The sequence below is a fragment of the Pyrus communis genome, chromosome 4, assembly GCF_963583255.1.
Source record: "Pyrus communis chromosome 4, drPyrComm1.1, whole genome shotgun sequence".
NCBI classification, from domain to species: Eukaryota; Viridiplantae; Streptophyta; class Magnoliopsida; order Rosales; family Rosaceae; genus Pyrus; species Pyrus communis.
The window spans coordinates 8,062,477-8,074,923 of NC_084806.1; the positions used below are offsets into that span (position 1 = coordinate 8,062,477).

General features: G+C 36.0%; 2 protein-coding genes across 2 annotated transcripts; both read left to right on the top strand.

Annotated features, from left to right (window-relative positions):
* Nucleotides 1-3,729: 3,729 nt before the first annotated feature.
* Nucleotides 3,730-4,317, top strand: LOC137732614 (uncharacterized). The gene is made up of 2 exons (XM_068471921.1): nt 3,730-4,012; nt 4,049-4,317. The coding sequence occupies exons 1-2, from the start codon at nt 3,730-3,732 to the stop codon at nt 4,315-4,317; spliced, it is 552 nt and encodes a 183-aa protein (XP_068328022.1).
* Nucleotides 4,318-6,743: 2,426 nt separating this feature from the next.
* LOC137732364 (DNA replication licensing factor MCM2-like) lies at nt 6,744-12,001 on the top strand. The gene is made up of 17 exons (XM_068471676.1): nt 6,744-7,030; nt 7,154-7,332; nt 7,460-7,614; nt 7,735-7,912; nt 8,049-8,268; nt 8,358-8,565; nt 8,670-8,804; nt 8,907-9,098; nt 9,186-9,358; nt 9,446-9,634; nt 9,743-9,859; nt 9,991-10,075; nt 10,162-10,314; nt 10,423-10,548; nt 10,640-10,822; nt 11,367-11,528; nt 11,636-12,001. Exons 1-17 carry the CDS (start codon nt 6,813-6,815, stop codon nt 11,750-11,752), a joined length of 2,790 nt encoding a protein of 929 aa, XP_068327777.1. The 5' UTR covers nt 6,744-6,812; the 3' UTR covers nt 11,753-12,001.
* The last annotated feature ends 446 nt before the right edge of the window (nt 12,002-12,447 follow it).

The following is a 12,447-nucleotide window of genomic DNA, read 5'->3' on the forward strand; positions in this document are numbered from 1 at the left end:
ACAAAAATGAAAGATAGTTGAGCTAAATCACACGAAAATATAGTATATTTTTATATGAGCGTTTCATGCATGATGTGATCAGGTGAGTACTTAATTATACGAGAATGTTCGTAACACTCAAAATTTGCTCTCTAAGAAGACTAAGATTGTCAAGTTCACATTCACCTAAACTAGTATTTATATATTAAAGAAGAGAAAAAAGAAAAGCAAGGTTTTAAAAAGCGTTAGGCGCTAAGTCGGGCGGTGAGCAGAGGTCTAGCGTCTAGGTAGGACCTTAGGTAGCCCTTTTTTTAATTTTAATTAAATTTATTATATAACATATAAATAAATGTCTACTTGTACTTAAAAAAAAACATAATTGTATTGGATACATAAATTAAAATGGAATGACGTATAAATTATAAAGTATTATAACATATTGAAAACATATGAAACAATCATATATATAATGAGTGTTCATTCAGAAGTATTCAATAAATCTCTTACAATTTATAGAAAAAATATAATGCAAAACGAAAGTTATCTCTAAGTGAGAGTCGTGAGAAATTAAAAAAAAAATAGAAAGAAAAGAAGAAAATTGAATGGATTATCCCAAACATGCCACCACTGCTGTCACACGAACTATATATGAAATGGAGATTCTCTTAAGGCAAGCACTAAGCAAGTAAATTACCTTATTTGTGGGAATCTCCTCCCCCAGGTGTTATCTCCTCACTAAGTTCTCCTTGTAATAAATATCTGAGGACTAGTTATTCAACAGTATAACCCGACTTATTGTCAAACAATTTCAATATTCATAGATAGCTATGTTATATTTTCTTTTAGAATAACTGAAATGAATTAAAAAATATTATATGCACATGGTTTCGATATGCTAATTAACAGACAGCGAGTCTATTCTTTTACATTATATGTATTATTTAATATAAAGATATATTTAGGCCATTTTGACCAGCTACTCTTCCTCTTTATCCGAGCCTAGGCGAGCGCCTAGGAATATCCAGGCATCTTTTCTTATTTTGCCTACCGATTATTGGGGTGCTGGCCAACCGTCTAACTTCTAGAAATATTTAGGTATCTTTTCTTAATTTCAAATGTATAGAGATTAATCGAGATAGTAGTTAGCGGTGTCAGACGGAGATTTTTAAAACAATGAAGAAAATATATATATTGCAAATCTAGAATACTATATAACAATAGTCCAATTCTAAGGATGAAAGATCGATAGATGCTTTTTCTTTGTTTCTAACTTTGATCAATAAGTTAAATTTGATCAATAAGATCCATTAAAAAGATGTATATGGCAAATCTAGAATACTATATAACTAGTATTTATATATATTAAAGAAGAGTAAAAAGAAAAGCAAAGTTTTAAAAGTCGCTAGGCGTTAGTCGGACGGCAAACATGAGTCTAGCATCTAGGCGAGACCCTAAGTAGCCATTTTTTTTAATTTTAATTAAATTTGTTATGTTATATATAAATAAATGTCTACTTATTATTAAAAAAATACATAATTGTATTGGATACATAAATTAAAAATGGAATGACATATAAATTATAAAGTATTACAACATATTAAAAACATGTGGAACAAGCATATATATAATGAGTGTTCATCCAGAAGTATTCAATAAGTCTCTTACAATTTATCGAAAAAGTATATTGCAAAATAAAAGTTATCTATTTTTTATCTAAGTGAGAGTCGTGAGAACATTCAAAATAAATAAAAAGAAAAGAAGAAAATTGAATGGATGATCCCAAACCTGCCTCCACTGCCACCACACGAACTATGAAAAGAGGGATTCCTTTAAGGTAAACACTAAGCAAGTAAACTACCTTATTCGTGGAAATTCCCTCTCCCATGGTGTTATCTCCTCACCAAGTGCTCTTCTTGTAATAAATAATTGAGGGCTTGTTATTCAACAGTATAACACGACTTATAGTCAAACAATATCAATATCGATAGATATCTAAGTTATTATACATCGATATTTATGAATTTTCTTTTAGAATAACTAAAATGAATTAAAAAAAATTATATACACATGGTTTCGATATGCTAAATAAAATGACTGCGGGTTTATTTTTTTACATTATATGTATTATTTAAAATATATATAGGCTATTTTAACAGAGAGAGATAGAATGTGGTCTAAAAAAAAAAAAAAATTAAAGATGCTATAATGACATATGGCGAGATTTGAAAACAAAAAAGTAAAGTTTGGTTTGTGCGAAATTATATTACTAACTTTTAATAAGACACTTTTTAGCCCCATGTAATGGTGCAGGCCAAAAAAAGCCATGAAAAGCCCCAAGAAGTTCAAGAAACCCAAGGCTCAAGAGGTTCAAAAAAGAATGATCCCATGTGCTAAAGTCGACCGCTTATAATTCCAGTTCGACCAAGACATGTTAAGTACTTTTTGAACGCTAGGGGCACGTGGGCAGGCTGACAACTTTATGGCGCAAGTCTCTAGGGACAAGTATGTTAAAGAACAATAAGGCCACATGGTGAACTACAGTCAGTGATAGAAACCCAAGATGGGACGTAAACGTGCTCAGTGATTAATCACAATGGTGGTCAGCTGCCTAGCATCTAAGAATATCTATGCGTCTTTCTTAATTTTCAAATGCTTAGGGATTAATCGAGACGGTGACCAGCCACCTAGTGCATAAACAACACTAGACGGAGATTTTTAAAACAATGAACAAAAGATACGGCAAATATAGAATACTATATAACAATAGTCTAATTCTAAGGGTGAACGATCCATTAAAAAGATCGATAGATACTTTTTCTTTGTTTTTAACTTTTATCAATAAGTTAAGTTTATATACAGAGGTACAACACAACATGCATGATATGTAATATGTAGGATTATTTTAGCACATTCACGTTCAGCATGCACATAACTCATATAACATTTGCATTTCTGATGCAGGTACTCCAAAACTTAGTGCATGGGCAACGAATATATAGCCTCACTTTTTTCCTCCATTAAATATTACTTTTCACTGGCCGCTTTGCTTAACTTTCGCCGTCCAATTTCTTTTTCATCACCTTTAATTTCTTAGCACTCTAATAAAGTGAAATATTTGCCCCCAGCTGAGATTATTCATATCCTCATAACACCTTATATATCCATCCACCTGAAAAACATTACTGAGGTGGCTAATCGCAAGAACATAATCGTTTTCAACCATTAATTAACATATGTTTTGTGCACCTAAAACAACCATCGTCATCGAGCTTTTTTCGCAAAAAAGTCCATTGTACGTCCCACAGTTTGTCCACTAGTCATGTACGACGAGGATGTATGGTTCCATTTGCATAAAAGATCATGAACTCCACGTGTTACAGTGCTACAAGAAGTTTCCGTTTCTATTTTGTTCTAATATATTTTTCTTATTTTTTTGCTTTAAGCACTTTCACCCCACTCCATCACCAAAAAGTATAAACTTTTTGCATTCTGTATAAACCCCCCCCCTAAGGCTCTTGTGTTCCTTCATGCAAAATAATTAACATTCCATCATATTCTTTTTCTTGAGCATCTCATATTTTCCTTTCTTTCAAAGGGTTTCGTGCGCTTGAATATCTTGGGTTTCCTTGTTTTTTTTATTTTTTGTTTTTATATCGAAATCTAGGGTTTGCTTGCTTTTTTGATCGAAACATAGTGTTTCCTTGCTTACTTATTGCAGTTGTGATTAATCAAACAAGAAAATAATTAATCATGAAGAACAAGGCTTCTGTTTTCTTGAAACATATAATCACCTTGCTGAGTTCCATAGCCAAGGCCAAGTCCTTGGCTATCAAGAGCAAAACTAGCGCCACGAAAGCTCGCCTGATAATGTTCTCATTGGTGAAGAACAAGAAGGTTTTGATGGACACCGTGTCACACAAGATCCACAGTCTCCTAGGCCACGATCACCGCTATCAAGAGGAGGAGGAGGGAGACCAAAGCAAGGCGCTTGTTCTCTACAATGCCATTGCCAATGAGTACTCACATGCAGTTGGTACTTCGACCTGCATGCTTAGGTACAACGGCCAAGATGAGGAGGAGGAGGAGGACGATGATGATAAGTACCCTGATCTCAGGCACTCGTTGTTCGATGAAAATGAGAACTTTGATGATGTCAAGGATGGCGGGTCTGTGATCGATCTGGTGAAGAATTCCAAGGTGGAAGGAGAGGATTTCAAGCTGGAAGACGAGATAGATCACGTTGCGGATTTGTTCATTAATAGGTTCCATAAACAAATGCGCTTGCAAAAGCTTCTCTCCTTCAAAAGGTATCAAGAAATGCTCGACAGAAGCGTCTGAATATTCTGACAGATCAAGACAAATAAAAATTATTACGTTGTTTACATTAATTAATAAAAGTTGTTATTAACATTCCAATATAATCATATTTTACACTCTTTTCTCGTTAAAAAAAGAAATAAAAAATAAAAAAACAAAAGATTGTAAGATGATTATTTTAGAGTGTTTATAACAGTTTTTTAATCAATTATGTGTAGAGATGGATCGATCGAAACCCTGTTATTGGTCATCAAAAAGGTTAGACGTATCTGGTGTGGCTGCCCCATGCATCTATTAGGGGCTACGGGGCCTTTTTCGTTCCCTTGTAATTTTACATGCATAAATAATTAAATATATTGCTGTAAAGCTGTTTGTAATGTGTACTTTTTGATATGGAATAAAGGTTTAATTGAAATTCGAGTCCGACTGCTACCGCAAGATCTAGTACGGATGCATGTCGGCTCGTTGGTGCTTTACATCTTTTTTCTTCTCTCATCAGACTCTCAGTGACAAAGTCGATCATTGCACTACTGCCAACAACCATGGTAGTGGGCTGCGCCATAGACTTGTAATTAATCAACTTTTCTCTTTTTCAAATACCACACGTGCAGAATACATTTTCTGAATCACGATATATTATGTGCAATTTACACATTTTATATGTATTCATATGCGTAAATTGATAAAAATGAAGTCAAATATTTGAAGTAAATGAATAATCTTATATCATGTTAGAAGAAACCTTTCGTAAACCAATTAAAGCAACTGAATTCATATAATCTCTATAGAATTTACATTAAGAATAGAGAAAATTATATTTAATAAATAATTGATTGACTCACATTATTGTTAACCCATTGTGAGGCTAAGCCCTGTCTCTCCCCCTTAGTGTAGATAATATCATTTGTTAAAAGAAAAAAAAATAATCATTTGACAACTAATTTAATCACATAATTATCTACGTGTGAACAACTTTTTTTTTATAACCGGCATTACACGACTCTTAAGATGTTTTGAACGTGTTTAAAAATAGAGAAAATAATATTTAACAAATAACTTATTGAATCATATTATTTCTAGTCTGTTGCGAGGCTAAGCTTACCCCTCCCCCTTAGTGTAGATAATATAGTTTGTTAAAAAAAAAAAATCATTTGATAACTAATTTAATCACATTATTATCTGTGTGCAAAATATTTTTTTATAATCGACATTACACGGCTCTTAAGATGTTTTGTTCGTATATTTTGATGATATGACCGTTCATACTTAATTGCTCCTAACTTTGTCAGATTGCCTACCCACTTGTCCTATGACAAAATTATTAAAAAGTAAATTTACAAAATTACCCTTGCATTATGTTATGCATTCTTCTTTGTGTTATGCATTCTTCTTTGTTGCTTTTGATTATTTTTTTTTGGCTGAGGAGCATTTTGGTCCTAATCATTTTTGTCGAAGCCATGACCCCAAATTGGGGCTCTGGCTTTATATATAAGAGATGTGTACGTAATAAAGGTTTCCAATAAAAAAAAATGTAGCAAAAGTCAGATCCACAAATATGAAAGAAGGTAGTCAAAAAATGGATTGTGTTTGTAAAAACTATACAAAACAAATTAGTTGATGAATTTTCTTTTGATAAAGTTGATCTACAGAAAAAAAAAAAAAAAAAAAAAAAAGAGAAGAAAAGAGTTTGAAAGAGATTGTCACACCGTTACTAATTTGCATGTTATTTGAGAATGCTCAGTCTAAAGTGAGGCCTTAAACAACAATTAGAAAGAGGCCCTCACATGCATTCCCATCATAATATTTATTTAATGGTTTAGTAAAAATACTAATATTTAAAAATAAGCTTTAGCCGCAAGTGGTGAATGGTTCTAATAGATATGTTTTTCTTTTCAACCCACTATGCATTTAAAAATAAGCTTTAATCCCTCTACCCTTCCCTTAACAACTTAGAATATGAATATCGTTAAGTATAAAGCCATCTCCAATAAAATTCCTATATTTAGGCCCCATGTGCATTGTAATATAAAGCCGATGACGAGTTTATATTTTTTCTCTCTTTTATCTTTGAACTATTTTCATGCTACGAGTATACTATAGCGTCTTGGATCAACCATACAATTGAGATACATATAAGTTCCCTTTGTACAGAGTATAGAGTGTATAGACACGGTGCTCCGATAACAACGACTTGTATCCTGAGTCCTGACGAGTTTTCAGCGGCTTTATAATTTGGGTGGATCCCAATGAATCATCGGAGAACTAGGCCCGCCTAGAGTTTGCGTTTGCGAATCCAAAGCCCAAATTTTGAAAGCCCAAGATTAATCATGTGACGTGGCAGCCCAAGCGAGCCAAAATGGCGGGAAAGGTTCCCGCCAAAGAGCAGAAGCCTCCTCCCTTGTGAGCCCCAGAGGCAGCGCAATTCCATATTCCGAATTGCAATTTCAGCCGCATAGAGAGAGAGAGAGAGAGAATCGCAGAGCGAGGGACGGCGGAAAGAAGTTTAATTTAAGGAAATGGCAGAGAATCATCCGTCGACGCCTGATTCGCCGACGTCAGTCGGGTTCAACACGGATCAGTTGCCTCACACGAGCCGCACCTCCGAGAACTTCTCGTCCTCCTCTTCCGACGACGAGGCCGCCGTCGACCCCGAAATCGTCCGAGATGAACCCGACGACGACCCCCTCCTTGAAGAGGAGGAGGGAGAGGATCTCTTCCACGACAATTTCTTGGAGTCAGTACTTCAATTTCTTCTCTCTCTGAAATGCATGATGTTTTTTTCAATCGATTTAATTTCTCAAATATAATTTTCGTAATTTGGGTTCTCAAGAAATGATTTGTTTGGATGAAAATATAGTGATTATCGGAGAATGGATGGACACGACCAGTACGAGTCGGTGGGGCTGGATGACTCCGTTGAGGACGAAAGGGATTTGGATCAGATCATGGCTGACCGCCGTGCCGCGGAAGTCGAGCTTGATACCCGTGACGGCGTCCACACCTCACGCAAGCTCCCCCATCTTCTCCATGACCAAGGTAAGTAAACTTTGTTTCTGTGAATGTCATGTATCCTTGCAACTGGGAATGGAACAATTTCAGAATTATGTTTTTTTGGTGTTGGTTTTGGTGAAATGTTGAGTGTGTGTTGGCATTTTGGTTGCAGATACTGACGATGACAGCTACCGGCCTTCGAAGAGGGCAAGGGCGGATTTCAGGCCTCCGAGAAGCTACGATGATACAGATGGAATGCAGAGTTCACCCGGAAGATCACAGTCGCAGCCCGAACACTCCCGAGAGACTGATGATGACGGCGATGAGGTTTAGTTATGCAAAGCATGCTTTTGACTTTGATGAGATTTTACATGAATTTCTTAACTTGCGTTGTGAACCCCTTCTTATATGTCAAATTCTTATACTGGTTGCGGGTTTCATGTGTAGAATGATGAAGACGAAGAATTTGAAATGTATCGTGTTCAAGGAACACTCAGAGAGTGGGTTACTAGAGACGAAGTGCGAAGATTTATAGGCAAGAAATTCAAAGAGTTTTTACTCACCTATGTGAAAAAGGATCACAATGATATCGAGTGTGTGCGCCTCATTAATGAGATGGTGTTAGGTAAAGGCGTAGCTTTCTTTCATAACTGTTATTGTCCATTAACTGTTCTACTTTTTATCCCATTCTTTGTGCAAGCAGGAAGCTAATGATGCCTCAGATTTTGAATTTGAATCAATTTTACTGTTGCATTGTGCAGCCAATAAGTGTAGTCTGGAGATTGATTACAAGCAATTCATCCATGTTCATCCCAATATTGCCATTTGGTTGGCTGATGCCCCCCAGTCTGTCCTGGAAGTTATGGAAGATGTTGCCAAGAATGTTGTGTTTACTTTGCACCCCAATTACAAACGTATCCATCAAAAAATCTACGTTCGGATAACTAACTTACCTGTTTATGATCAGATTCGCAACATTAGGTATAATGGAGATTTCATTGTTGTGGTTACGTTTTTCCTTGCCTTTTCCATTGTGGTGACACTTTCATTCTGCTCTGAATGATGTGCAGGCAGGTCCATTTGAATACCATGATTCGTATTGGAGGGGTTGTGACCCGACGCTCTGGGGTCTTTCCCCAGTTGCAGCAAGTAAAGTATGATTGCAATAAATGTGGGGCAATCTTGGGGCCATTCTTTCAAAATTCTTATTCAGAAGTGAAAGTTGGTTCTTGCCCTGAATGCCAATCAAAAGGACCATTCAGTGTCAATATTGAGCAGGTGAAGTTTCATACATTCATATCTGCTTTCAGTTTTCTTTTTGAATGTTGTGGAGGCTGCTATGGGATTTTATAATTAGTATCGCACTTCATTTCTTTCTTCAGACAATATACAGGAACTATCAAAAGCTTACACTCCAAGAGAGCCCTGGAATTGTCCCCGCAGGTCGGCTTCCAAGATACAAGGAAGTGATACTATTGAATGATCTAATTGATTGTGCTCGTCCAGGGGAAGAGATTGTAGGATCCTCATCTTTGTCTTGCTCAGTTTTACTTGTTACTTGTTTTAGTGAATAATCACTCATTCATATTCTGTTTTCTTTCCTATTTGATTTATTCCAGGAGGTCACTGGCATTTATTCAAATAATTTTGACTTGTCTTTGAATACAAAGAACGGGTTTCCTGTATTTGCCACTGTGGTTGAAGCAAATTATATCACTAAGAAGCAAGACCTCTTTTCTGCTTACAAACTTACTCAGGAAGATAAAGAAGAGATTGAAAAGTTGTCTAAAGACCCAAGAATAGGAGAAAGGGTATGTTACCAAAACCCTATTCTAAAGTTTATAAACTACATACCTCTTTGTAGTACCATGAAACAACTGTAAGTTTGATGGATGCAGCTTATCAAGTCAATTGCGCCATCAATCTATGGTCATGAGGACATAAAGACTGCAATAGCTCTTGCCATGTTTGGAGGCCAAGAGAAGAATGTTGAGGGAAAACACAGACTAAGAGGGGATATAAATGTTCTTCTTTTAGGTGACCCTGGCACGGCGAAATCACAGTTTCTTAAGTAAGAGCTACTATCATTCATTTAAAAGCGAATCCAATCTTTTTGCAGTGAAGATCTATTTAATTATTGAATTTTCCTTCTCAAAAGGTATGTTGAAAAGACTGGGCAGAGGGCTGTGTATACTACTGGTAAAGGTGCATCTGCTGTGGGGCTCACAGCAGCTGTCCACAAGGATCCTGTTACAAGGGAGTGGACTCTTGAAGGAGGAGCGCTTGTTCTAGCTGACAAAGGAATATGTCTTATTGATGAATTTGACAAAATGAATGATCAGGATAGGTACGGAAATGCTACCTTATATGTCAATCTTCCAATTATGAAAGCTGACTTACCCCCTTCCCCATTTATTTTGAGGATTTGAGCACTAACATTTTCATCTGCAATTAGGGTGAGTATTCATGAAGCAATGGAGCAGCAAAGTATTAGCATATCAAAAGCTGGGATCGTCACTTCTCTCCAAGCACGCTGCTCTGTCATTGCAGCTGCAAACCCTGTTGGAGGAAGGTATGTTAGTGCAGAAATTATTAAGAATACAAACTCGCTTTCATTTATAAACTTAGACACAGTTTCTTTTTCCCATTGTAACCAATACTTGCATGTCTGAGAACAATCTGACCTGTACGTCTGCATTCCAGATATGATTCCTCTAAAACATTTGCGCAAAATGTTGAGTTAACGGATCCGATCATCTCTCGTTTTGACATCCTCTGTGTTGTTAAGGTCAGGATTCTACAGACTCTAGTCTTCTTCTTCACATTTCTATGTCAGTTCATTTTCACAGGGTGGGAAAAAATGATAATATGCAGGATGTGGTTGACCCAGTCACTGATGAAATGCTTGCAAAGTTTGTCGTTGATAGTCACTTCAAGTCGCAAGCTAAGGGAGCTAATATGGATGATATGCCTATAAGTGAATCCCACGAAGATAGTGAATCCTCTGCCAACCCAGTAGATCCAGAGGTTTATACTTCATACGCTACCCAGTCTATCAACTTGGACTTGCTTGGTTTGTATGCACTTGAGTTTCTTTCTTTTTAATCTCGTTGAGTTTTTGGCCTTCGTTTTCAGATAATTCCTCAAGATATGCTGAAGAAATACATAACATATGCCAAGTTAAATGTATTCCCAAGGTTGCACGATGCTGATTTGGAAAAGATCACACGTGTTTATGCTGATATGCGGAGAGAATCTTCAGTTAGTTTCTTTTCTCACATGTTTTTACCTTGAGAGTTTGTGTTTTGGGTTTTACCTTATAGGAGATTTAGTCTTTCACTGTTTTGTTTAGCATGGACAAGGAGTACCTATAGCTGTAAGGCACATTGAATCAATGATCCGAATGTCTGAAGCACATGCAAGAATGCACCTTAGACAGCATGTAATACAAGAAGATGTGGACATGGCAATTCGTGTATTACTCGATTCATTCATCTCAACCCAAAAATTTGGGGTGCAGAAAGCTCTGCAAAAGGTATAAAAAGCTGCACACCTTCCCTTTCCCTTTCCCATTTTTATTCTGGTGTTTTTATAGTCTTCTAAAGCTTCTAATTTTATGACAGAGTGGCAAGTCTAGTTGCCACATTGAATTGTTAAGGTTTTAGCTATTCTGCTCGGCAATGGAAATTTACGTTAGAGTGAGTATGGTCAATCTTATATATGAGGATTCTTAAGTATCCACCACGGCCAACTTACTCTCCCTATTTTCTTGTATTTCTTACGTGTTAACGCTCACATAAGTTTTCAAATTATTCCCCGTCCAAAACTCAAGTTTCAACATGATAATCATCTCTAGGTCTTTGCTGAATGTTTATGCCCTTAATTTTTAAATACCATGACTTTTTATACGCACTTTCATAATCAATCATTGCCAAGCACAATCTGATCTTGTTTGTACTTTTAACATTATGATCTAATAAGTTTGTTGTGCCTACCTGAAGAATTTGTAGATCACTTGGCAAAATTTTTGAAGTTTTCAGTGTAGTTGATTACTGAAGGATTTGTTTCGTATTTTGCAGAAATTCAGAGAATACATGACTTATAAGAAGGATTACAATAGTGCGGTCCTTCATTTACTCCGTCAGCTCGTGAGGGATGCAATCCGCTTTGAAGAAATTGTTTCTGGCTCTGCCTCAGGGCTCACCCACATTGATGTAAAAGTGGCAGATTTGCAGAGGATGGTAATGCAGACATGAAATCCCGCCATTGGAAATTTAATTTTTTTGCTCTCCTAACCGAAATGGGCACTTGACAATCGAGCTTTTCGGATTTGATTTGTTCTGTGCAGGCGCAGGAGTATGAGATCCTTGATCTGCAACCCTTCTTCACAAGCGCTAGTTTCTCAGGAGCCAACTTTGAGTTGGATGAAGAGCGTGGATTGATAAGGCATCACCTTGCAAGATGATGATTGGAAGAAGTATCGGTTTCAAAATTTGCTTGAAACACATCAATCAGTGGTTTTGACTGCAGGATTATGAACTGCATAGTTAGAAATTAGATAGATTTTGAACAAAATCTTACGATTTGCATTTGGTTTCGATGCTAAGATAACGTTTACTGGTTTCTCTAGTTGCTCGCTCCATAGAATTTGCCCCTCAGATTTTCTTGTTTTTGGTGTTGGTCTTTTAATTTTTTTTATTCGTCGAAAATAAAAAGGTGCATGATGATTTTTTAGGGTGTTGAGCTTTCTTTGAGTGAAAATTATGAGCAAATGTCCAAAATTGCACCAAAATACAATTCAATTGCTTTTCTTCTTCATGCAGACGCTATTATTAATGGTGAAGATAGAGAGAGAACAATTGACTGTAGATATATATGTTATATCGGGAATCGAAAACTAAAACATATATAGTCAATTTTCCATTTTAATATTCTCTCGTAACCTCACCATTAATGATAGTGTACATATAAGAGAATAATAAGTAGACTCGATTTACCTCCTAAACTGTCATTTAGTTTTTTATTTCTCTTCTGAACTTTTTTATTGGAAAATTAAGAACTCAAACTAATTTTTTTAGCCGATTTGCCCCACTCTTAAAAATTATTAAAAAACTGAAAGTAAATAAATAAATAAATAAATTCCCTCTATTTTTTCCCGTT

What these genes read in the sequence shown, in the direction of transcription:
- LOC137732614 (XM_068471921.1), top strand. Translation starts at nt 3,730, where the DNA reads ATGAAGAACAAGGCTTCTGTTTTCTTGAAACATATAATCACCTTGCTG. An exon ending in TGAGTACTCACATGCAGTTG is followed by an intron (nt 4,013 to 4,048) that starts GTACTTCGACCT and finishes ACAACGGCCAAG; the next exon opens with ATGAGGAGGAGGAGGAGGAC.
- LOC137732364 (XM_068471676.1), top strand. Translation starts at nt 6,813, where the DNA reads ATGGCAGAGAATCATCCGTCGACGCCTGATTCGCCGACGTCAGTCGGG. An exon ending in GATCAGATTCGCAACATTAG is followed by an intron (nt 8,269 to 8,357) that starts GTATAATGGAGA and finishes AATGATGTGCAG; the next exon opens with GCAGGTCCATTTGAATACCA. An exon ending in AAAATGAATGATCAGGATAG is followed by an intron (nt 9,635 to 9,742) that starts GTACGGAAATGC and finishes ATCTGCAATTAG; the next exon opens with GGTGAGTATTCATGAAGCAA.